The sequence below is a fragment of the Lolium perenne genome, chromosome 2 (assembly GCF_019359855.2).
Source record: "Lolium perenne isolate Kyuss_39 chromosome 2, Kyuss_2.0, whole genome shotgun sequence".
Lineage (NCBI taxonomy): Eukaryota > Viridiplantae > Streptophyta > Magnoliopsida > Poales > Poaceae > Lolium > Lolium perenne.
The window spans coordinates 109,330,132-109,356,842 of NC_067245.2; the positions used below are offsets into that span (position 1 = coordinate 109,330,132).

General features: G+C 45.0%; 1 protein-coding gene and 1 long non-coding RNA gene across 6 annotated transcripts; both read right to left on the bottom strand.

Annotated features, from left to right (window-relative positions):
• Positions 1–10,604: 10,604 nt before the first annotated feature.
• On the bottom strand, positions 10,605–15,297 carry LOC127333666 (uncharacterized). 4 transcript variants are annotated; one of them, XR_007871427.2, is made up of 4 exons: positions 14,571–15,297; positions 13,630–13,805; positions 13,052–13,514; positions 10,605–12,889 (listed from the first exon to the last, which is right to left on the bottom strand). It is a non-coding gene; the product is annotated as an uncharacterized lncRNA (long non-coding RNA). The 4 variants fall into 4 exon arrangements; XR_007871428.2 differs by having other exon boundaries at positions 13,052–13,133; positions 13,353–13,805; positions 14,571–15,296; XR_007871425.2 differs by having other exon boundaries at positions 13,052–13,805; positions 14,571–15,295.
• A 492-nt stretch (positions 15,298–15,789) lies between these two features.
• On the bottom strand, positions 15,790–22,618 carry LOC127333665 (uncharacterized). 2 transcript variants are annotated; one of them, XM_051360057.2, is made up of 5 exons: positions 22,347–22,618; positions 22,101–22,249; positions 19,442–20,593; positions 16,380–16,556; positions 15,790–16,249 (listed from the first exon to the last, which is right to left on the bottom strand). In XM_051360057.2, exons 3-5 carry the CDS (start codon positions 20,357–20,359, stop codon positions 15,968–15,970), a joined length of 1,377 nt encoding a protein of 458 aa, XP_051216017.1. In that variant the 5' UTR covers positions 20,360–20,593; positions 22,101–22,249; positions 22,347–22,618; the 3' UTR covers positions 15,790–15,967. The 2 variants fall into 2 exon arrangements, 1 of the variants encoding a protein (XP_051216017.1); XR_007871424.2 differs by lacking the exon at positions 19,442–20,593.
• Between the last annotated feature and the right edge of the window lie 4,093 nt (positions 22,619–26,711).

The following is a 26,711-nucleotide window of genomic DNA, read 5'->3' on the forward strand; positions in this document are numbered from 1 at the left end:
GTATTCAGTTGTATTTTATTTTTAGATACATACATATTTGCAACAACTAATATGAATCGTAGGAGTAATATAATACAGTAAATTACCATAGTGGTAGTTTTAGGCTAAAAACTCCAGCACTAGAAGATGATGCCAGGCTTGCACAAATATTGAGTCCTGGACAACGGATGGATGCCCTCTCCTCCTGCTTTGTGCTTTCACCATGCTCCAGCACACGTAGCACCAGGTGGACTCATGGCTGCGCAATGAGAGGATGGTGCTAAGCTTGCACAAATATCGAGTCCTCGACAACGGAACGATGCCCTCTCCTCCAGCTTCATGCTTTCATCATGCTCCAGCATGTAGCAGCAGGCGTCACTTAGTGCATGAGCAATGGTGGCATACACAACTAGCTGCTCTATAGAAAAATTGTCGGAAGCAATATGGTGAATTTTATCTCCCCAATAAAAACTACTACCTCTGTCCATCTTTTGATGTAAGTTTGTCTAAATTTAAATATATCTATGCACACATCCTGATACGGGGTGGCCTTCGGACACCACCGCCTCAAGACCGACAAGCCCTCCTCGTGGTCCAATGACACGAGCTCGAGCCCAAGCCCTACACCAAGAGGTGAATTCGCTCCTCTCCATGTACGCCTTTGACACCCCTTTGGATGGATTGCTACTTCATGCCAATACCCTATGTTCAATCAGGTACATCGACCAAGAAGCGAGCCATGGAGACCAAGCCAATGAAGAGAGAGCTGGAAATGAAGAAGATGGAGCTTGACACCCCGAGCCGGAACTTCCGCCCCCCAGGACCGGAACTTCCGGCCAGATTCCCTCCAGATGCCCTCCAGCGCACAGAAGACAGGATCCAGCCGGAACTTCCGCCCCTGGAGACCGGAACTTCCGCCCACCGGAACTTCCGCCCAAGTTCCGCCCAAGTTCCGAAAGTCGGCGAAAACCATACTGGATGTTACTACGGGACAATGGCGCAATTCCGGAACAAGGCCGGAACTTGGCCGGGACTTCCGCCCCGACCGGAACTTCCGCCCGTCCAGACCGGAACTTCCGCCCCTGACCGGAACTTCCGCCCGTCCAGACCGGAACTTCCGCCCCTGACCGGAACTTCCGCCCAAGTTGACCGGAACTTCTGTCCCATCGAACTTCAGCACAACAGCACTTTTCAGCGTGTAACTTACCCCTTCGCCCCCACCTATAAATAGCCTTGTTGGCTCAGATCTGAGATTAGACTTGATGTGAAATTAAACCTGAGCTTAGCTCACCCTTGTGGGAACCCTACCTAGATCTATGATCTTGTACCCACCCGGGCTCCTTATCGACTTGTCAAGATCTCTTTGGTGACTTCTACCGTTTGTTTGATCTTTTGCTTGCACTTCTACCTATTTGGTCTTTTGCTTGCACTTCTATCAACCTTCCGGTCTTTTCACCCTTCTAGATCTTGCGAGCTTCGATTTGTCGATCTCTTTGCGGGACTTCTACCGGAAGGTCTTTTCTCGCAACCTCTATCGAGTAGGTGTATCGGGCCTACGAGGGAAAACCGGTTTGTGTGCGTGTGTGTGTTGTATCCCCACGATTCCCCCTCGCGTTCTTCGTGTTCATCGCGTTCATCCACCTACCCCCACGAGTTCCACCCAAATCCGTGAAGATCGGGCACACCCTTGGACTTAGTCCTCATCATATGGTATCAGCAGCTCTTTGGTTGCCACGGATTTGACCCCCACATCCCCCAATTCCACCAATTTCGCCCAAAAAATTTCCAAAATTTTTTCCCAAAAAATAGCCCCAAATTGGCCTTGGATCGATCTCTCGATTTGTTGAGTTATTTGTGGTTTTGCTCCAATAGAAACTTGCCTTTGGTGTTGATCTGCAATTCCCCCACCTTCCCACAGCTTCTAGTGCCAAATTTTCCTCGAATTCGAAGGATTTCGGCCCGGATTTCCGCCCAAATCGACGAACGGCCCGCAGATCTGATTGCGACCGGAAGTTCCGCCCGGAAGGACCGGAAGTTCCGCCCCCGGACCGGAAGTTCCGCCCCTCAGGACCGGAAGTTCCGCCTGGCCGAAATTTTGACAGCAACCTTCGTTTTTCGTTTTGGTACTAACCCCCTTGTGTTTGGACTTCGGTTTGAGTGCCATTTCAGCTACCACAAAGCTTCCGCAACATCGACAACGACGACGGCACCCCGAGGATTCAAGCGGTTCATTTGACACCTCCACCATAGCAAGTTCAAGATCGTCGGCCACCATCATCAAGTGGTATAACTTGCTTCTAACTTGTAGCCCTAGCCTCTTTTGCGTACCTTTCCTATCGAGAGTGGCTTTCTAGTGTTGCGAAGCATTGCGCAAGCGTCCCGACCGTGAGGGTGTGCGTGTGTTGAGCAAAGCTACGAAGCAAGCTCGTGTGAAAAGATAAGCAAAAGAAGTGTGACATACTTACATAGATAGTAGTATCCTTACATAGTGAGAAAAAGAAAGAAAAATACAAAAAAAAAGTGTGTGAGTGACACCTATACACAAAAGAGTCCAAAGCTTTTAAGCAAAAGAGAGAAAAGAGAAGAGAGGCGTCTTGCGCAAATCTTGTTGCTTCTCAATTTTGCAACCAAGCCACGGTCTCTCTTGTGTTGGCGTGACACCGAGCTAGTAGTCTTCGTTAGGACCATTTTGTTCTTGCTCATTTTCCAAGTCGCGCTAACCCCATTTTGTCCCACGCGTGTGTTCCTCATTGTGTATGCCTTTTGTGATCACCGCCTTTGACTTGTGACTTTTGGATCTTACCCACTTTTGACAATAGACTTTTCGTTTGGTTCTTCCATTTGGCTTTCCACATCCATACCTAACACCATATAGAGTTTTTGTTTTTGTGTGTGTGCATACATATCGGTTTCCCTCCGTCTTGAAACACCTTTTCGATTTTGGTTTGCAAGTTTTGACATTCTTGGTAGTCCTTCCTAACCACCCACCACATAGTTCTTGTTTTAGTTGTAACCATGTCTAGTGGAGAAAGGAACCAACTACCGATGACGCGGCACCAACATTGGATAGCTACACAAGCCGTCCACGCCAAGCCAAATCAATTTGAAGCCATGCTCAAGGATACCAATGTCCGCTATGAAGAAAGAGCTCAAGTGCAAAGGAATGACCTCAACAATCAAGTGCAAGACCTCAATGAGAAGATTGAAACTCAAGGCAATGAGTTGAAGGCCACACTTGCCATACAAGGTCAAGAGACAAGGGAAATGAAGACGGCGTTGGACAATATCCTCCACACACTCAACCGTCAAGAAGAGAGAAGACACCACTCAAGGTCTTCGCGCTCTCATAGCTCAAGGTCAAGAGCTCCTACACCATCTCGCCATGATTCTAATGAAGACCCACACCACCATAATGTGGATGTTCAAGTGCTTCACCAACAAGCTCAAGAAGCGGAGCAAGCTCGCCTTCGACTTGTCCATGAACGTCAACGCCTTGAAGAAGAGCGCCTTCATCAAGAGGACCTCAATGCTCAATTCCAACAAGAGCAAGAACGCCTTCGACATGATCAAGAGCTAGTTCGAGCAAGGGAACAAGAGCGTCTCCACAATGAACAACAAGCACTTGAAGAACAAGAGCGGCAACGACAAGCACAAGAAGCTCAAGCTAGAAGACAACGCCTTCTTGAAGAGGAACAAAGGCAAGCGCACCAAGAGCGCCAAATCATCAATGTTGTTCGTCCTCAACGCCCTCAAGGTCAAGATAATCGCCGCCATCATGATGATCGCCCTCATGCTAGAAGACCTCCTCCAAGGGCAAGAAATGAAGACTCAAGTCATCACCAAGCATCAAGTGAAGAAAGTGTGATGCCTCGACGACGCCACAACAATGATGATCAAGATGAAGGTCATGGAAGACCACCTCCTCGTCAACCACATAGCAACAACAATAGAGATGCTCAAGGTCCACAACATCCACCTCAACAACGTCAAGATATTGGTGAAGAAAGACCACCTCCTAGACGCAATGACCGCAATGAAGAGGAAATCTTTGGGAAGCTCAAGTTCACCATGCCCAAATTCCACGGAGAAGAAGACCCCGATGCATACCTATCTTGGGTTCTCAAGGTTGACAAGATTTTCCGCATACACAACTTCTCTGAAGCAAAGAAAGTGGCCATGGCATCACTAGAGTTTGAAGGGTATGCAAATGTTTGGTGGGAAGAAGTGAACAAGAAGCGTGACAAGGAAGATCTAGACCCCATTGCTACATGGGAAGAGATGCAAGAAGTCATGCACAAACGCTTTGTGCCAAACCACCACAAACGCGACCTCTTCAACAAGCTTACTCAACTCAAGCAAAGCTACAAGTCCGTTGAGGAATACTACAAGGAGATGCACATGACAATGATGAGTGCCAATGTGGATGAGCGAGAAGAGCAAACAATGGCAAGATTCTTGAATGGATTGAACATTCCCGTCAAGCGGATAGTGGAGTTCTTTCCTTACACCAACATGGTTGAATTGCTTCATCAAGCTATAAGAGCCGAGCGCCAAGTGCGAGAAGACATAGCAAGTGCAAAAACAAAGTCCTTCTTCGCCGCAAGAAATACAACAAATACCTCCTCAAGCATCAAGAACACAAGTGCTATTGCTCCCAAGGATCCTCCTAAGCAAACGAAGAGCGCCTTCAAGACAACAAGCTTCAAGCCGGATCAACCAACTATGTCCTCCAAAGCTTCCACGGGATCTAGTAACATCACTTGCTTCAAGTGTGGAGCTCAAGGACATAAATCCTTTGAATGCAAGAACACAAGAGTTATGATAACTCGAGATGATGGAGATGTGGAGTACTTGAGTGAAGGAGAATATGAAGCCTTGGTACAAGCCGCAACCAATCATGAAGATGATGACTTGGAAGACCAAGAGCAAGTCCTATGTGTGCATGATGCAAGTCCATCCCTTGTGGTGACCAAAGTGTTGACAACCCATGCACTTCCCAATGAAGATCAAAGGTGCAACATCTTCCAAACAAGAGCCGGAATCAATGGCAAGTCAATAAAGGTTATCATTGATGGAGGGAGTTGCCACAATCTTGCAAGCACCGAACTATGCTCCAAGCTCAACCTCACACTCCGGAAACACCCCCATCCTTACCATGTGCAATGGCTAAGTGACAATGGAAATGTCAAGATACAACACACCGTCTCCGTATCCTTCAAGATTGGCGCCTATGAAGACACCGTTGATTGTGATGTAGTGCCCATGACGGTGTGCCACATGCTACTTGGTCGCCCTTGGCAATATGACAAAAGAGCAAGCCATGATGGCTACACAAATGCCTATAGCTTCAAGGTCGGCGACAAGACATACATCCTACGCCCAATGACTCCTAGCCAAGTGATTGCGGACAATGCAAAGGCTTAAGCGAGGGCTAAGGAAGCTACAATCACTAGTGAGATGAGTGGTGAGAGAGTGACCCACCAAAAGGAAAGTGAGCGCCACAAGCCATATATGAGTGAGATGAAGAGTGTCCTCATAGCTACCAAGAGTGAGATGAGAGAATTGCACCACAACCCATCCACCATATTGCACTACGTGCTCATTTGCAAGGGGCTATCCTCGGAGACTAACAACTTAACAACACTTCCTTCGTCTTTGTTGTCTCTTTTGAAGGAGTTCCAAGATGTCTTCCCCGACGAGCTACCTCATGGACTACCACCGCTTCGAGGGATTGAGCACCGCATCGACCTCATACCCGGCGCTCCTCTACCAAACCGCGCCGCCTACCGCACCAACCCCGAAGACACAAAGGAGATCCAACGACAAATACAAGACCTCCTCGAAAAAGGGTATGTTCGTGAAAGCTTAAGCCCTTGTGCGGTTCCCGTGATTCTTGTTCCTAAACCGGATGAGACGCAACGAATGTGTATGGATTGTTGCCCCATCAATGCCATTACCGTTCGATACCGCCATCCCATTCCGCGTTTAGATGACATGCTTGATGAATTGAGCGGTGCCACGATTTTCTCTAAGATTGATTTGCGTAGTGGCTACCATCAAATCCGCATGGCAATAGGTGATGAATGGAAGACGGCATTCAAGACCAAACTTGGTCTCTATGAATGGCTTGTCATGCCATTTGGCCTTTCAAATGCTCCATCTACTTTCATGCGACTCATGAATCACATCTTGCGTCCTCTCATTGGCAAGAGTGTGGTTGTCTATTTCGATGATATTCTCATTTATAGCAAAAACCTCGAGGACCATGTGCAACATGTGAGAGAGGTCTTGTGCATCTTGCGTCATGAAAAGCTTTATGCTAACCTCCCCAAGTGCACCTTTGCTCAAAACAAGTTGGTTTTCCTTGGCTTTGTGGTTTCCGCTAATGGTATTGAAGTTGATTCTTCCAAGGTTGAGGCCATCCACAATTGGCCTACTCCTACAAATGTTGCTCAAGTCCGAAGTTTCCATGGACTTGCCGGTTTCTACCGCCGCTTTGTGAAAGATTTTAGCACCATTGCTTGCCCTTTGAATGAGCTTACCAAGAAGAATGTTCCGTTTGTTTGGGGCAAGGCCCAACAAAAAGCTTTTGATGAGTTGAAAAAGAGACTTACCGAGGCACCACTCCTTGTTCTTCCAAACTTTTCCAAAACTTTTGAGATTGAGTGCGATGCAAGTGGACTCGGTATTGGTGGAGTGCTTATGCAAGATGGAAAACCCGTGGCATACTATAGCGAGAAGTTGGATGGCGCACGCCTCAACTATCCTATATATGACAAGGAACTATATGCTTTGGTTCGTGTTCTTGAAGTTTGGCAACACTATCTTTGGCCAAAAGAGTTCATTATCCACTCCGACCATGAGTCCTTGAAATATTTGAAAAGTCAACACAATTTGAACAAAAGACATGCAAAGTGGGTTGAGTTCATTGAGTCCTTTCCATATGTAATCAAATACAAGAAGGGCAAGGACAATGTTGTGGCGGATGCTCTGTCCCGCAAACTCACCCTCTTACTCACTCGTTTGGATATTAGTGTTTTGGGTCTTGATGAAATCAAAGATTTATATGCTTCCGATACTTTCTTTGGCCCAATCTTTGCAAAGTGTTCTAGTGAGAAGGGCATCGATGATTTCTATTTGCACCAAGGATTCTTGTTTAAGGGCAACAAACTTTGTATTCCTATGTCTTCACTTCGCCTTTTGCTCTTACAAGAATCGCATGGTGGTGGTCTTATGGGACACTTTGGACGAGAGAAGACATATGCCATGCTCTCCACTCACTATTATTGGCCAAGAATGTACCGCGACGTGGAGCGCCTTTGCCGACGGTGTACAACATGCTTACAAGCTAAGTCTACCTCCAACCCTTATGGTCTTTACACTCCATTGCCTATTCCATATGCACCATGGACCGATATTAGCATGGATTTTGTTCTAGGCTTGCCTCGCACTAAGCATGGTCATGATTCTATATTTGTGGTAGTGGATAGATTCTCTAAGATGGCTCATTTCATACCTTGCCATAAGAGCGACGATGCTTCACACATTGCTTCATTATTTTTCAGGGAAATTGTTCGCCTACATGGAGTACCGCAAAGCATTGTGTCGGATCGAGACGTCAAGTTCATGAGTTATCTTTGGAAGTCGCTCATGGCAAAGTTTGGAGTGAAGCTCTTATTCTCATCATCCTCGCACCCGCAAACGGACGGCCAAACGGAAGTGGTCAATAGAAGCCTCTCCTCTCTCCTACGCATCCTCGTGAAGAAGAACTTGAAGTCATGGGAGGAGTGTCTTCCACACGCGGAGTTCGCCTACAACCGCGCCAAGCACTCGACAACATCAAGGAGTCCCTTCATGGTCGTCTACGGGTTTGAGCCGCTCACGGCACTCGACATACTACCACTCCCCCTTCATGAGCGGACAAACATGGACTTCGACAAGCGCACCGCCGCCGTGAAGAAGCTACATGAAGATACAAGGGCAACAATCGAGCAACAAGTTCTTCGTCAAGCAACACGCCTCAACATGAAGAAAAAGGCACGGATCTTCAACGAAGGGGACCTAGTGTGGATACATCTTCGCAAGGACCGCTTCCCTCATGAAAGAAACTCCAAGCTCAAGCCCCGAGGCGATGGTCCCTTCAAGGTCCTCAAGCGAATCAACGACAACGCCTACGTCATCGACATACCAACATCCAAGTACTTGGTGAGCAACACATTCAATGTGTCCGACCTCTCACCATACCATGAAGATGAAGAGACGTTAGAGTCGAGGACGACTCTTTCCCAAGGGGGGGGAGATGATACGGGGTGGCCTTCGGACACCACCGCCTCAAGACCGACAAGCCCTCCTCGTGGTCCAATGACACGAGCTCGAGCCCAAGCCCTACACCAAGAGGTGAATTCGCTCCTCTCCATGTACGCCTTTGACACCCCTTTGGATGGATTGCTACTTCATGCCAATACCCTATGTTCAATCAGGTACATCGACCAAGAAGCGAGCCATGGAGACCAAGCCAATGAAGAGAGAGCTGGAAATGAAGAAGATGGAGCTTCAGCACCCAGGCCGGAACTTCCGCCCCCAGGACCGGAACTTCCGGCCAGGTTCCCTCCAGATGCCCTCCAGCGCCCAGAAGACAGGATCCAGCCGGAACTTCCGCCCCTGGAGACCGGAACTTCCGCCCACCGGAACTTCCGCCCAAGTTCCGCCCAAGTTCCGAAATTCGGCGAAAACCATACTGGATGTTACTGCGGGACAATGGCGCAATTCCGGAACAAGGCCGGAACTTGGCCGGGACTTCCGCCCCGACCGGAACTTCCGCCCGTCCAGACCGGAACTTCCGCCCCTGACCGGAACTTCCGCCCAAGTTGACCGGAACTTCCGCCCCATCGAACTTCAGCACAACAGCACTTTTCAGCGTGTAACTTACCCCTTCGCCCCCACCTATAAATAGCCTTGTTGGCTCAGATCTGAGATTAGACTTGATGTGAAATTAAACCTGAGCTTAGCTCACCCTTGTGGGAACCCTACCTAGATCTATGATCTTGTACCCACTCGGGCTCCTTATCGACTTGTCAAGATCTCTTTGGTGATTTCTACCGTTTGTTTGATCTTTTGCTTGCACTTCTACCTATTTGGTCTTTTGCTTGCACTTCTATCAACCTTCCGGTCTTTTCACCCTTCTAGATCTTGCGAGCTTCGATTTGTCGATCTCTTTGCGGGACTTCTACCGGAAGGTCTTTTCTCGCAACCTCTATCGAGTAGGTGTATCGGGCCTACAAGGGAAAACCGGTTTGTGTGCGTGTGTGTGTTGTATCCCCACGATTCCGCCTCGCGTTCTTCGTGTTCATCGCGTTCATCCACCTACCCCCACGAGTTCCACCCAAATCCGTGAAGATCGGGCACACCCTTGGACTTAGTCCTCATCACATCCGAATTTAGATGAACCATCAGACAACTATTAATGGACGGAGGGAGTACAACTTTAATCAGAATAGAGAGAGAAGGGACCCCATAAATATGATATTGTGTACATAAACCATGCTTTTAAAGTTTACTAGTATAAATGCCCGTGCGCTGCCACGGGTAATCAAATTATTTTTTCAATGCACATATATAGTTTACAACTCAATATGACAACTATTTTTCCTCGTAACATTTCACATGCAAAACTTCACATTTGAAAAAAGCCACAATGTATTCTACAAACCAATAAGATTATATCTAGTTTAAAGTATATTTTAACTACCGATACAGTTGACATTATTTAAATATAAAATAAGCACTCTACTAATACATTTGTATCAATAAATAGTTAAATGTTCGTGCTTTGCCACGAGAAAACAAGAAATGTAAATGTAATTTGATTTTTTGGTACCCTTCATCTATGACGACTTATAGTTTGCTATCCCTTTTCATAACGTCATGTGTCTCATTTGCAAATATCACGACTTGACATCATGTTAGCCATCATTGCATAAAATAATTAGCAACACATGTGATTTGGACTCGGTTCTTAGAAGGACATGAGTACTCTAAATATGTATTTAACAAATTATGAAATATATGATTTATTTTTTCAAGAACCCATAGCCTCATAGAAGGCAAAGATAATTACAAGATCATACCATATCACCAACAATATGGGGTAGTGAACACAGGTAAATCAGTGTACAAGCTATTGCAATATACACTCGGTTTTGTCAAGCCACAGTACAAGCTATTGCACTATTATCTACAACAAAGTAAGGTATGGTGTGTCTTCCCTTCCTACTACCTCTACTACACGTCCTATTGCATTATCTATGGAGAGATCAATCCATAAAATTATCTGCAAACATGACAAACTAATGTTGTTCTAGAGAAGATATAATGCTTCTCAGTGGCTACTCCTTTTGTCTAACTTACTGAACAAATTTCCAGAAAACAAAAATAATTAAATTTAGAAAGAAATTTGAACCAAAATATATAGAAAAAGAAATGTGTACTTCTCTGATAGAGAAGATCTTCTACCAGCATTCAACCCCAGATGATGATCATAGGACATTGAGCATATGATGTCAAACACATGCGGTTCCTTTGCATGGGGGCAGAGGGATCAGACTTCCAAAGGCAAAACACGCCACTACAGGCACCTTTCGGTGCAAAACATCACTGCTTCAATAATGTGCACAGTGCACTACATTCCGAATGTGCAAAAGTGAAACCATGATTCTCTTCATTTCAATGGAAAAGAGATGTACCATATATGGTCGATCCTACAACAACGCTCGACCCAAATCTTATTGGGGCAAAAACAGAGAACAACACCAGACATACGTCAAATGTTCCAAGTCACCATGTAACAGCACAAGGCATCCCAACAGGGGCCTGACAAGAGAAAAACGTTCAATGAGCAACGGCAGTCGCCTTAGATTTATCTGGGAGGATTGTCAGTAAGGATGAGCTGCGGAGGTATCTCACGGACCACTCCAAGCATCGAGTCGTACTCCTCGTCTTTGTGAGCAAACTTCTTCCTCAGCTTCTTCTCAAGCTCAATCTCATTGAAGCTCTTCATTCTCGGCTGCATGAACTTGAGCTAAGTTGAAGTAGTTGGTTGCTGATTGGGAGATGAAGGCAATCTCCTCCTCCGTAAGCTTTCTTAGGAACTTGGCAGGATTGCCAACCCAGTAGGGTCAAACAAGATAGGATTTTTTTTTCAAAATTGAAAGCTGAACATATCTGTGTCTTGCAGCAGTTAAATAACCAGTTCAACTAATTATTGAATCCAGAATATGAGTATATGAGCTTCTAGCTTCCAAACATAAAATAGAGCTTATAATATAGACACCAATATACGCTTGGTTCGCTTGTTCTCGAGCAGAAATGCTCCTAAACGCCAGACAGATTTATTTAACTATATTGCATAGGAATAAAGCATTTAAATTGTATAATCAACCTTTGCGAAAACATGGCTACATGCTTAACCCAGGCGCATAGATTGAATTATTTAAACTGCGCAAGGCATTTGTTTGGAGCAGGAGAATGACAGTCTTCTAAACAACATGTCAGTATGTCACTGCAGAATGCAATCTTATAATGTACGAAGGTTGAATGCGGAATACTATTAAGTAACATAATGATGATATTTGAATGCATAGTGCCCATCTACCAAATACTGTAAGATTATCAAACTTAAGAGAGCAAGAAAGTAACCTCTCCAGAAGTCATGCATAGAAGTGAGAATAGTTGATCTTTACCACTTCACACCTCATAATGGACCAAAAGAAAAGTAAATCATCTAAAACTTGCACAAAGTTCCATCCCATATTGTAAAATGGTTAAGCGTAAATCGTTACTAAGTCATTACTAACAGCACTCCAAGAGACATACATGACTGGCTTCAAAATACAGTAGAACTTAAATACATCATGTGAAAGAGACAGAGATAATTACCTCTGCTCACAAGGTTATTATAGATTACCTCCTTTTTATTGATTTGAAATCGGTGCATCACAGCCAACTCTCAGAAACTTACATCATAATTAGCAAAAAAAAGAGAAAATTTGAACTGAGATACAAAAATCAGAAGTGATTCAATAAATTGGATACACATCAAGTGTTAAATACATGGAAAATAAGAAATGAGGGCACATCTTGTCGAATAGCATATCGGTCCATGAGGCAATTGGCCTACATAACAACTATTAAGTGCAGCCATAGATATTGCCAATTCATTGGCAAAAGGTTGATAAGCCCCCAGGAAATAAATACATGGAAAGTAAGAAATCAGGGCACATCATGTAGAATAACTCCGCATGTATTTCTGACTGAACAGAGCATAAGTAACAACAAATACCTCACCATGTATTTATGACTGAAGTTGATAAAGAAAGGGAGAAAAGGGAACTGAATAGTAGCTGAAGCAATTCATACGCAATTAGTGGTTTCATCTCTACACATCACAAATTAATATCCCTAGTATTGCAGTAGATCATATATAGTGAAGCAATTATAGAATGGAGCAAGGGAAACTTGACTTTGTACCTCTGATTTAAGTGGGAAAAATCCTGTCCCTAGTCGACTTTCTGCTTCCTTTCTTGGTCACCTTGTACAACACCTCTCTTGTTATTTTCTCAAGACTTCTACGTTGCCAGATTCATGTCTCTGGTCGTCTTCTCTTCAGCTCCGAAAAGTGAAATATTATGCTTGACGCTTGCTCTCCTGCATTCACAGTAGTACATACACCTATGTTCAGTGGCGGAGCACCACCAAAATAAAGACTGGGCCGGTAAGCAGAAAGTGGGTCGAAAATAAACTATTTGTTGCTGATGGCCCAAATTTAAGCCAAAATTTAAGGGAAAGTAGCCAGGAAAGGGTGGGCCATGGCCCAGTATGGCCCACCCGTAGCGCCGCCACTGCCTATGTTAGTCTACAAGAAAGAGAGGAACACTTCTGAGTAAACTTAGTTATTAGTAGGAATGATGTAAACTTCAAACGCCATACAAATATTGACCAGCCTTAGGTAACAAAAGAAAATCTATGGTTGCTATCGAGGATTGGACTACTTGAGAGGCCAAACTTCACAACTAACCGGCTATTAATGCAGCAAGAACATCCATGTAAGTATCTTCCTGCTACGGCCCCAAACTTTTTCTTCTTGGCATTATGGATGCCTGCCATGGAAAAAGATCAGATTAATAAATGATATAAACGTCCACATTAGTTCATATTTAACATATAATCGAACTTAAAAAGTAGTAGAATCCTAAAAAAACAAAGACATAACCTATGCTCAAATTTAAAAAGTACTATTTGACCTATACTGAAACTTAAAAAGTAGTAGCATCATAACCTGCAATATTAATAGAATTAAATAGTATTTGACAACTTACGTGGAATTGGTGTTGCTAGAAGAATTTATTTTCTTGGTCCAGAGAAACTTACCAGCAGAGCATCTATCATAAGTAATCAAAGTCATTCTCCTTAAAAAGTGCAAACAATTGGAAAATAATTCCTTAACCATACAAAGTTGTCAATAGTGTGAAATTTTGAACCTGCAACGATTAACACCCGGCAACTATTTTATTTACAAGTGCTCTAGAAGATTATATGTTACAGTCTTCTGTTATAATAGGTGCATGATCAGAATTCATGTGCACTTCACCATACCGTTTACAGTTTCTTAGGAAAGAGAAGTCTGAAATATGGTTGGTGTAAGTCAAGTCGAATTGGGATGATAGGCCCAACTTTTAATACTCCGGTCTCTAATTTCCTGAATTGAAGAATAGCTTGTTGTTTTATTAGCTGAGAAGCAACCCGAAGGTTCAGATGCCTATGCTTCCCACCTGCAATCAATATGGCAGCAGACACATCACACAATCAAGCAAACATAGAGATTATTGGACATATACGTGCCTCAAAATAAAGTGCCATCTGGCAAAGTTGGCTAAAGATGAAATTGTAATAACTCATATGCGAAAGATACTTCGTGGTCTCGTGGATAATGGGTCATGGAGAAAATAAAGCAATTGAACTCCCGTGTCCTGATGAGACTTTGAACAGTCACATGGTTCAACAATATTAGCAACAGAGTGAGACGAAACTTAACTATGGAATATGGTCTATTTATTGCACAACATTCTAAAGAACAAATTTTGGGCACAACCTGCATCCTAGTAATAGGCATCAGGTTGTCATTACCTTTTTTCTACTCGACAGTGCCATCAATGTCAAAATGTGTTGCATTTTACACGCTACCCACATAAACATAATCTCATTCTCCCTTGCCTCATTGATCCCTACATACATTCCAATCGAGAGCTTACTAATGCATTTCGACAAGCACTGGCCCAGCACAGATTAAGAATTCAACTAACTGATGGAGCTATTCAACTAACTGATGGCACAAACCTACTTCGTGATCCTACATGTAAGGATCTCAAGGATGTATGGTAGCAATCCTCAAGAAGGCAGTACCTGCTACTAACTCAATCCCAGACTACAGAATGTTCTAGCACACCAAAGAGTCCAACCATCCAAGTTGTCATTGTGCATCATCCGTATAGTACCCTGGGAGCAGGACTTCCTGGGAGATTAAGGTAGAAGAATACCTGAAACTTGGAAGGGACGCAATAACTTTGCTGACGGATCACCACAACCATTCGTGGGCGTTGGTCCTGATATAGTCGCATATCCTTCGTACTTAATACCGCCGGCGAGGTGCATTGGCGTGGGCGGGTCTTCCCGGCTCGGAGGAGGACGACAGAGTCATTTTTCGAGCAGCCCAGTCTAGGAGGGATTCCCTACATCCTGGAGGCTGCAGATCAGCCTCGGCACAGGCGGATGTTTCTACGAAGGTGCGGTGGAGGACAAGGACAATCGAGGTGCAGGCGATGACGGGCGGATCCGTGCGATGGAGAGCGAATCCGCACGGTGGAGGCAGTGACGGCCGAGGATCTTGATGCCGATGCAGAAGCGGCAGTACATGCTGGTCGACGTCGGCGACGGGTGGATGCCGACGTAGGATGACGCCACCGACGGGCGGATGCCGATCTGGAATATGCTGCCGTTCATGGTAGACGACGCCGACGACTGCCGATGCGCCGATGCCTCCGACCGGAGGCGGAGAGGAGGATGAGGGAGCCCGGGAGCGGGCGGTGTGGTGATGGGAGAGGGGCGGCGGGGATCTGTGTCGGTGGGGTTGGCTGCGGGGACAGTTTTGACAAAGCAACGACTGAAGAGCCGGATGAAGGACCAGACGTATTGGTTGACCAAAGGGTGCATGTTCGTTGGGCCTGGCCCATGTGGGAACGACGGAGACGACGAAAGGAACGGGGACCGACCAAACGTATTGGCAGAATACGGAAACAGTTTAGATTTTTTAAGTAGTAGAGATAGTAGAGATAGAGAAGATCCCGCTTTCTAGAGTGTATTGGGCATGCCCCCATGGCTGCGCATGTCTTCTTAATAAAGGTTCGTTTTACCCGGAAAAAAAAGGACATTCTGACGATTGCCCGAAGCTGATTGAGCTATTGTTCCATGATCTTCTGGCTCTGCAAGGAACTGCGGCATGACGCCGAACTGGAGCGGGACGAGGCATGATTTCAAAAACATAAAAGAAATTGGAATTCATGGTAGAGACCGCCCGCCGAGCTGGCTCATAGTCATCCGGGCAATATTTTCTGTGGGTATCCTAGTCCTACTAATATCTGTTCATACAGCGGCACTCATTGAGACTAACAAAGTCAATAGCAACGTAACAACCAAAAAAAAACATGCAATTTTGTAGAAATCCACCAAGTCGAGCCAAAAGCAAGGAGAAAATGGATCTGACCATGAAACCCCAGTGATAGTCTTAAGTTCATATAACTGTTTTAAACATTCAGCAAACATGAAAACTAGGGTAGGGAAGAAAGAGCACGGGCTCAAGTTTGACAAGATAAGAGGAACATATCATCTCTCCTTACATCTAGATGCATTTGGCAGCCATGCATACATACATAACCTGCTAGCAGCGATAAACAGAGCATGTCACAGAAGGATGAGCCTTAAGGAGGCTGTACATCTTCCTGCCTCCTCTGCTGGCTGGATAGACCCGAGGGGCCAGTCCCACGGTCATCCTTTTCATCGCAGTTGCGCATCTGAACAGAAGCTTCAGGAAATCAACTTCATGATCAGCTCCACCAAAACCTTCGATTTGTACTTCTTCAAGAGCTACCAAGGGGATGTTTTGGGTTCTCCAATTCTGGGGTTCATCACAAGAACAATTTGGTAGGCATGGTTTTTGATACTGAAAGAGAAGAAAAGGACGATTCTTAATATCAATAAACCTTACAGTTTACACCGTATATAAAAAATCTCGCACAGCAAAAGTCTTAAAACGTGTGCATGTCAGGTAGCCAAAGTGAGGAACAACTTACCTCAAATTTTGAGGTGAGCACTATAATAATCGCCCGTATAGTGGAACAAACTCCAAGAAGATGTGATAATATTGCACCAGAAACATGCCCTCTTGCTAAACTTAAATGCAAATAAGAAAGGGCAGGGAGCGGTGCTATCTGTTGAGAAAAGTTCCGGGCAGCGTCTAGCATCAGAAGCTGCAAATGTATAAGAACATCGTGTAAAAAAATCAAATATTCGCAGGACCAATAATACAGTTCGGAAACATATTGTGCAGGTAATTTAATTAACGAAGTACTAACTGGATGCACGGTAAATGATGCACGAGTTTGGCAAACAGAATAATGGGTACATTGTTTGATAGACCTGCTACCCAATGTCTGCTTCTCGTAGTTTGTGTGTCATTTAATTTTTGTCGGTTGAACACCTACAAGTAGCCATAGGCTGGCCAAATTTTGAAGAAATTTGATCTAAGCTAATGAGCATCGACACTGATGCTCATGAATGCAAACCTTGGTTTGACATCAGTACACAGGACTCTTCTACTGGCTTTGTTGCTTGACAAGGAGGAATTTCGGACCTGCAGAAAAAAGGAAAGCAACCAACAAGACCTTTTTTTGTTTAAAAGGCAGAAGAAAATGCAGGGAACTTTTGTGTTTTGTTGGGAAGAAGTTCCCTATTGGGGAGGCATCTAAAATGGTAACTGTTGAAGAAAAAAATACAAACAGGACTAGACCTCAGGTCGTTTCAGACTTTCAGCTAAAATTGAGAGAAACTAGATAGCTCAAAACGATTTCTTCTCCTGCATCAGCATAGGAGAATAAATGAATGGTGCAACAGACACCAGATAAAGTTTGGAGTCTATTTAACTCAAGGGTGCATGACAATTGCCACTGCTTCACATGGACTGTTGGCTGAAATTTTAGATTTGAATATATTGATTTAGAAGCTCATTTGAAGATCAAATATTGACCCGGTAGACGTGCTTTATCCTATGTTACATGGTACGGGGATACGGATACGGGGATACGAATACGGCGATACGGTGAAACGGCATTTTCTGAAAATAGACTTACGGGGATACGGCTACTATATGCATAATTTCATTAGAAATCAGGATCAGTAACCAATATTATAGAGTATGAGAAAAATAATGTCAATTAAATAGCCTAATCTTTTTCCATTCGTGGTGATCTGAAGGAGATAGCTGCCTTTTCTAGTTCCAACTCGTTGTATGTACAGCAGCATGAGGCCTTGATGTGGGCTGTGGCTTGAGTGGTACATGCAACAGGTCAGGCACGTATCCCACACGTTTTTTGGTGTATCCCCGTCTTGGTGCAGTATCCTGCACCGATACGGCACTTATGGGACGTATCCCTGCAACATAGGCTTTATCCTGGCCAAGTTCCACGCAGAAACTAACTGAAGCTGACACAAGTTAAGAAGTCTGTGCGTGAGAATAACCATCTGAAGGAACGGTGGGCCAGTTCCTCTCCTACCTGTGCTACTTCAATCATGTCACGCATATCATCGTTTCTGTTTCGGCAATACCCCAAGAAACAGATCCTGTTACACCCATGCAAAAAAGAAACAATATGTGACACCTAGGGCGCTAAACATATGTTAGTCTTTATTTTTAGACAACAAAATTGGAAAGTCTAGCGGTCATACCCTTATTGCCAAAATATTATCGAACAAGGCATAACAAATGTTTTATACTTGTCAAAATATCGCTGCAATAGGAGTATCCCTCTATCGATACCCTTCCGCTTCCGATTTATGATTGCGCTTTGAGATAGTATTTTGGGTACTTAACTATTATAGGACAATAATCAGTTGTCATAGTTGTAATCTGCCCAATACCATAGCGGGTTAGAAAAAATGGTCCAGTTCAGTGGAATTCCAGAAAAATGACTCCATAAACTCAGTTCTCACATGTTTGACAAGTAATAACCTTCCATATTTTCAATTCTTTCTTTTTTTATTTCCTTTTCAGCTAAATTTAGAGAGGAGTCTGACTTTTATTTATGTGTTACCATGGTTTTAAAGGCGTCGCCTAAGCAACGCTTAAGCGTCCGAGCGTTTCAGGAGGGCAAGGCGTCGGCGTCGCCTTTGTTTTCTGCCCAAGGTGTCCAAAGGCGTCTCTGAGGCGTCCAAAGGCGTCGCCTAGGCGCGAAATCGCCGCCTTGCAAGAATCTGGACGCCTCTGTTCTGTGCGCGGGAAACTTTGGGCTGGCAGGAGGGGAAAACAGAAATGGCGGGCTGGGAGGGAAATTGAGGGCCATCTATAGGGGAAAGAGAGGGAAGAGAGAGAGGGGGAGCTCCTCTCACGCGACCTCCCCAACTCTGGGCAGATCTGCTGCTGCTCCTTCATCTGCCGGCCTCCCCAACTCCGGCCAAGCTTCTGGCGACTCCTCCCACTGGTGCATCCCTCTCCCAGAGGGGAAACAATGTACAGCTTCCATGACAGCTTCTCTTGGTGCCTTGGTGGTGTCTGGTGTGTGTATGTGATGCACTTCTTCTTGCCTGCTTTGCCTCTGCTTGCCTCTGCTCATCCTACCTAGCTGATGCTTTGCTTCCAGCAAGGCAGCCTCAAAGGCGTCGCCTTGCAATGCGCCTTGAGCGCCTTGGCGTTGAGCCCCCCCCCCCCCCCCCCTCCCCCCATCACCTTGGGACGCCTTGGCGCCTTTAAAACCATGTGTGTTACATAATTATACCTTAGTAATAGTATTCATGATTTTTCTACCTTGTATCTATAACGAGCATAAATTTGAGGTTTGGAATGCTAGGATTTGTAGTAGTAAGATTATGCTATGCTTTTATACTGATACATGTAGAAAATTTGCATCCCGTTTGTTGTACTGTAGATTGTATGTTACTTGGACAACACATTTGGAACGCCCTGTCTGAGAAGTGGGAACTGATGTTAACATACTGTGCTTGACAGAATAGCCACATTGTTAATGTAGTCATGCAGCAGTTATAGGATAAATTATACAGTACGGAGATAAGACAATTATATGAAGATAATATACAAAAGGTTGCTTATGGTAGAGAAAATGGAGAAAGAAAGAAGACATACCGGAGTATCTATGGACAAATATAGGACATACGCACTCTTCTTGATCCCAAGTCGCATATAGCGCAGACGCCATACCTCTCCAATCCCAACATTTTGAATTAAACACGGGCACCACAAACAGAGATCTTTCAGCATTGGCGCCGAGAATGACAAACTGAAATGTGGGGCCATGTAGACGCACATCCTTAATCGATTAAGCAAGGGAGCCATGATGTCAATGCCTCTTACGGGTCCGTGGTCCACGGAAATATTTTCAATCGTTGGTGAGCGGATTCTGATCATGCTGAAGCCCCAGCAGTTGCATACCTCTAGCACGCGCAGGTGAGGGCAATGCAGGATCAGCTTACCGATGTTGATATGGCAGCCAGAGATTGATAGCCTCTCCAGCACAGGGAACTGAACGCACCCCACCGGCGGTAATAGGTAGAGGTTGACCACATCAAGCTTGATCGAGGTGGCACGGTTAAAGCAGGGGATCTCGACAGCAATGTTACTATCTTTGGTGTGCCCCCAAACCTTAAAGACAAGATCCGCCGGGGCGAGCCGCGCGGCAGCACCAAGTAGCGAAGAGACGCGGGCAGGATGGATGGTGTGCCGCTTGGGGATTTTTATTTTGAGGCGGGAGAGGGCAGGGCAGGCGACCTGGTTGAGGGCCACGTCAAGAGCGTCCGGCGAGATATCGCGGAAGGAGAGCTCGGTGAGGTGCGTCCAAAGGCCGCGCCACCGGCGGGAGAGGGCGCCGGTGAGGGCAGCAGCGCGGGCGCAACAGAGACGAGCCAGAACCTGGAGCAGCATGTCATCCGGAAGGGTGTTGATCAAGCCTGCTCCGCCGCCATCCGGGAAGTGACGAGGCCGGAAACGACGGCGAGCTCCGGGAGATGGCTGCGACCTGAGGCGGCGCGCTGAACGCAGCTCCATTGCTCAATTCTTCCACAATCACAGGGTACCGCAGGTAGAGTGGATACTCGGTTGTCTTGTTTGGCGAACACGGAATGGGCGGGGAGAGAGAGAACGAGAGCGGTTGAACGGAAAAAGTTGTGGCACTGTGAGTGTTGAGAGTTGAGACCACGGATGAGGACGGTGGAGGCAGATCAGGATACGAGAAGAACTCCAAAACATCAACGTACAGTGCGACTTGCAATGGCGGTCACCCTGCAGGGAAAGAGGAGCTCAGTCACTTCCGACAGCAAAACGACAAGCTATCTAAATGGGAGGGGAAGGAGACTTGCACGCCTGAGGGAGGAAGAAAGGCAAGATCCGTCGCAACTGCCACGCCCCTTCTCCAGATCTGCCTTGGCCGTGACGCCACCACCACCTTCCCCTTCTGCTGCCCCGCTACAGGCTGAGCCGCCGGCCACCGCAGCCCTTGGCCGTGGCCAAGGCGTTGCCGCGACGCATCGCCTTTCTCAAATCGCCACGTTCGCCGATCTGCCACAGCCCCCCACCATCCCTCTAAATCCCCTTGCACCCCTTTCTTCTTGGGCGTCGGCCTTGGCTCTGGTGACGATATGAGGAGGAGGAGGAGGAGGAGGAGGAGGGGGGAGGAGGAGGAGGAGGATGGGCGATGGAGTGGAGCGCCCTCTCTCTCTCTCTCTTGTCTAGATCTATCGAGGGTGGAGAACAAAGACAGAGAAGGTGGTGTGGACGGGAGAAAATAAGGAGATGGTGGGGCCATGCGTTGGTCGCACGCGTGACGGGTCTGGCACTCACGCGGTCGCCCGTCAATGAGCAATTCTGGCTTGCAGTGCATTCTCGTCTTGCGCACCGCCCATTCAGAGATATGATGGGATCTACCTTGACTCTCGTAGTTTACGGTAATAAAGCATAATCAAAGTAGAGACTTTTTTTATGCTAGACCGGTCATAATGCATGGTGTTTTAGGGCGGTATCCTAATATACATCACGATCTCTTTCTGTCTCTATCCATACTTACAAGGAATAGTTAATTCAATGAGTGATTAACCATAAACTTACTAACAAATGGGGCTGTTATGTGCCACAAAAGTTATTTCATTGGATTCATACAAAAAAAAAAGATGTTACTAATGGCATAATTTTTCTAAAACATAACTCTCTGTATTGATAAAATTAGTGGCCAAAATTAAATCACCACAATGACCCATAAATAGTGGTGGATGTAGTATGTAACATGTACATACAACTAACCAATAGTAAATTACCAAATTCTATGTTCTAAAAGGAAATCACATTCCTTTTTTCATGTCTCGAAGGAGAAACTAAGTGAACTTTGCATGTTTGTTTCTTTCCTTCTTTTTTTCAGTTTTTGCATTTAAGATTTTCAAGGGGACATTACATTATCAATCTAGGAGGATGGGCAAAGGCGTGGTTACATATCACTTTATATGATCTCTTGAATCTTTTCCACAAACTTATATATTTCATCCGTTCTGGTTACTTAGTGTCGTGTGTATAAGAAGTTAAGAACCCGATTGACTGTAGGATGGGTGTGGCAGAGGATAAGAAGGTATCAAGCTTCTTGCATCCAAATTTTTCTATGAATTGCCATGGCAGTACTGGAGCCAGTATTTTCATAATGGGTATGTTAAGAGACACAAAAACACGGCGCAACAATTTTAGATATGTAAGTTCAGAAATAATAAGAAGGAAGCTATTGTTCAATGGAAGGAGGATTGCTCACATTTCCATCTTGATTTTGGCTTTCATCCTCGATAGATATCGGCTTTGGCCTTGAGGTTGCAGTTATCTTGGTTTCTTTTCAGCTCTGTCCCATATATGTGTCAATTCAGTACACTTGTCCAGCTTCTTCATGTTCTCCAATTTTCAGACCTACAAGTCAGAAGAAATTAACTAATTAAGGATAATCCTCCAATCTCAGTTAGGGAGAATGAAAAAAACAGAAATCAGAACAGAAGAAACTTCTCACGTGGGTGATGAATTTCTGCTGGTTCCAATGGGTGATGGTGTGACAGCGCCGCCATCGCCGTTCTTGCCGAGCCTGTCGAGCTCGGCCCTCCGCAGCGCCGGCGCGGCGTCAGGCGTGTGGCACCGGGGGATTCGAACGCGGTGGCGGCAGGGAGCGTGGCGGAGGGCCGGCCAGGCAGTGGGCGGCGGCACGGGCGCACAGCGCGCCGGCGGCTGAGGTCTGTCTGGTCCCGTCGAGACGAAGGGTTCGAGGAGGCGGAGCAATTCGCTCGCAGGAGGTGGTGAGTGGAAGTCCAATCCAAAGAAATGGCCCGGTGGAAGGCGAAACTGGGTTTTGGGCCCAAAGGTTGGAAAGCCTGGACGCGGGAGGGGTCTGGGCCCAAGGCTGGAAAGCTGGAATATCAATTGAAAGATAAAAGATGCCGTCCAAAAAAGGGTGAATAGACAAAAACTACCCATAAGGTATGGCAGCTCTAAAAATAGTATTTTTTATATTCACTAGTTGAATGCCCGTGCGTTGCTACGGATACTATTTTTTCTATATATTTTTCGATATTTTCAATAACATGGGGGCTCACTCACTTTTCCCTATCTTCTTTCCGTTTGTCGAGTACCACTCACTCACGTTTATCTATCTTCTTTCCCTAGCTTCGCCCAGTCGCCCATCTATTGCTCCCAAGGGCCCTGGCATTGGCTGCCGCTTCCTCTCCCCAGCCACCATGGCCATACCCCCCCCCCACCTAATCACCCATCTCTACTAAGGCTTGGCCCCATCATGCGACTTGTGGCACACCCCTTCTCTTCTCCACCACTCGTTGTTCATTTGGGTCGCTAAATAGGACGGCAATGTATCGGAGACCCGGCGACACTCACGGTAGCTTGAGGCTCTCGGCAGGCAAGGAGACCAATTGTAAGTGCAAGCAGAGGGGCGAACCTCGTATCCACCGGATCCGCAACCAGTGCCACCTCCAACACACATTTGATGGCACACGTTGATGTCTGCTCCGCCACCCCCGATATCCTCCCCACCAAACGAAAACTCCGCCTTTGAGCTCCTCCCATCACGCAAGATCTTCCACGAGCCATGCCGACATCGGGCTCGATGGGCTTACTACAAACGGAGACATCATCTCTAGTTCCATTGATCGGAGTTTGTCAAGCATGCCTTCATCTATGACGCGGCCCTCCCCCTATCCAGGCTCACACTCCTCTTCGCCGACAAGCTGCATTTCCATATTTTTCGGCCATCTCCATCTATAAGTGATACTCCTCTGCTGTAATACAACCAAAATATGGTGTCTCACTATTTATAGATACATATTTGTATGCTACTACTTGTAGCCATCAACCATATTTGTCGCCTCCTGAATCTTTCAAAGATGGTTACCTCGGGTTGCTTAAAAACTGGTGAACATATCATGAGAAGTCATGTATTTGAACAACGAAAATGAATCTTATATGAGAACGCTACTGTTGATAAGGTTGTTGGCCACTTAGTATATGTAGCTTTTTATGGCTCTTTACCTGGTAACAACATATTTCGAGTGGTCTCCTAACTGAGTTCATTCGCAATAGAGATTATTTGGATCATGTACATGGTATAGCTAGAACTATTTTTTGGTTAGAAGTCACAAGAGAAAACAGGCCATGAATCACTTCTCCCATGCATCAGCAAGCAATGTATGCACACTTTGCATGCTCGAACATTCGACAATTTTTGAGAAGCTGACATAGCAATTGTGGTGAGAAGGACATAATCAAATTCAACTATGCATCTATGGTTTATTTCTGGTGGAAGTACACGAAAAAAGACACTGTCAGCAAGTTGCAACCTAGTCAGCATTAAATGTTCTAGCAAACCATCATGATGTATCGGTGTTTCACCAAATACATTTTTTTCACAAGTAGTGTCTGTATTTAGTTAGTTGCATAGATTTTTGAAGTAGTGTCTCCATTTTATGCATATTTTAACTTGCATATCTTTCATCCAATCTTCTGCTAAAAGAGAGTAGTTGATGATGCATGCAAAATATTAGACAGGATCAGGGTGAGAGGATATGATAGGTATGGGAGTTGAACTTACACAGTTATTTTTGTGGTGATACTCCTCCTCATGCTGATCTGCAAGTTTACATTAAATATAGTCAGTATTAGAGGACTGTGCTAATCAGCTGTTGTGTTTAAAACAAAAGTATGGATGAACCATAGGTGCAAAAATGGCCATCAACAGGAAATGAAAGTGATTTCATCTTCTGCAAGTGGTTTCCAATATTACGCAATTGATGGTGTGCAGACTCGGTCAGGATCAGTCAAAGCATTCTGAAAAAAGTGGGTCAAAATGTTGTGCATTTGAAAATTATAGGGCTACAGAAAATATGACAACAAGCACACACATGGATTACCGGATAGTTTAGTTCATTCAACTGAATTGGGAAGTAACTCCCTATCCTACTGAGTGTCCCAGTGAAGACCATATTGAGTACAACATTTTTGTTTTGCCAGATTCCAAAACACTTGATTAGAAATGCGGATGGAATTTAAAAGGGATATAATTGAACATGAAGTTCTCTAATAAATTCACATCTTAAGCCATTTACCACTGAGCAATATGTGATGACCCAGCGTACCACTGCATGGTGTAGTACACAAGTCATTGACATAACACAAGTGAAACACCGTTCCACTCATATTACATCTCTCAGAGTGGTACAACAGAAACATATGCGAGTCCAAGGTATGTCTATAGAAGTACACACGAACTGTTTACATAAGATCAACACAACCTCCTACTTTACAGTGAGGTAAAACTTCAAATAAAGCTCCAGAAGAACGACTCGTAGTCTATCTTATTGCTAACTCAATTTTAAGAGCTAATTGGCTTGCTATGGAAATCTAGCTACTTAGGTGCTACGATTAGGGAAAGGTTCCCTTCTACTACTAGTCTAGGTTTTCATTATAGCTGATGCAGAAGTTGACTCCATTGGCTTCTTTGATTGAATTCTTCATCTTGTTGCAGTTGACTCCTTTGTCTTCGAGTTCCACGGTAGTTTCTCCTTCGGTGCCTTGATCTAAGAAGGGGGTTCAAATAGGATAGAATGAGTACGAGCATACTCAGCAAGTTCATATTAGGAAATATGTGTATCATGCACTAGCTACAGCCATAGACCAGAAAGTCATAGGTCAATGCAAGTTTTTGTAATCATTTCTTCAAAAGGTTTATTTTATTCTGAAAACTATGCCCGTCAGTCTTCACAGGTTGACTAGAACTTCGTGGAGTTCCTTTCCTGCCGCGTTCGCATTTCCCTTCCCGGAACAGGGAGTGACAGTCACAATTCTTGATACCCTCTGCAGAGGTGCGTTACTTTACCCCACAAGAGATCTTAACCTTGTTGCCGGCCGAGAGTATGTCCTCGTCCACACTTCCTTTGGTGTGAGGCCCAGTATAAGATCCAAGCCAATCACTGCCTTCTCCGTGACCCTGCAAACCCACCCTTTTGTCCACCTGCACACCCCCAGTAGACTTCTCCCGATAATACGGCTTTACTCACGGTGTACTTTGGACAATCCATCATAGATCGTAGAGCCATCATCACTAACGGATGGGGATTTAAAAGGCTATCCCAACCTACGGCAGTGCCTCCAACACCCCACCGGCTCTACCAATCCGTTGGCGTGCAGAAGGGAAAAGATACATCTGACTTCCCCAGAGCCATTATAGATCTTATGGATAACACGATATGTGCGGCGCTAGAATCACTGGATGGCATTGGTACTTAGTCCTAGATGAGTAGTACCCATGCAATGGAACCTCCACCATATCAACACATACCATGGTTCCATTGCCCACCACATAGTCATATTCATAATTGTAAAATAATACTTTGCTTTTCAATGCATGAGTGATAAGTATAGTACTTTGCATATAGTTTGATACAAATAATCAAATGACATGAGCAAGCGATGAACTTGCCTTTCTTGACTGCAAGATTATGCAGACAAAAGCTTCGATACGTGAGAACTCCAAATTCTGAAATACCATCATCGTCCGGTAAGGACAATGTTTAACGAACTGGCAAAGATGCTATAATGTATAGTATGAGATGCAATCGTCCCGAGCGTAACCTAACCTCGATGATTTAGGATCTATGAGTTGTAAAGATTTCTTTAGAGTTGGTTGCACTTTTAGAATGGTTCTCAAACAAGGTTCTTATTAGGGTTTGGTTATATTAGCATCATAATCAAGTGATATAAGACATCATAACAATCATACACATAAATAATAGTGATGGAATAATATGTAAGGAACAATTGTCAATTTTAAGTTCTACAGAACATGGTTGATGATTGCTTATACTATACTTCAAAA

Bases quoted from the DNA above. Each gene is read 5' to 3' on its own strand.
- LOC127333665 (XM_051360057.2), bottom strand. From the start codon at position 20,359: ATGGAGCTGCGTTCAGCGCGCCGCCTCAGGTCGCAGCCATCTCCCGGA. The intron at 16,557-19,441 runs GTATGTCTTCTT...ATACATTTGCAG, and splicing joins ATTTGTCCATAGATACTCCG to CTTCTGATGCTAGACGCTGC. The intron at 16,250-16,379 runs GTAAGTTGTTCC...CTTCTCTTTCAG, and splicing joins TGCTCACCTCAAAATTTGAG to TATCAAAAACCATGCCTACC.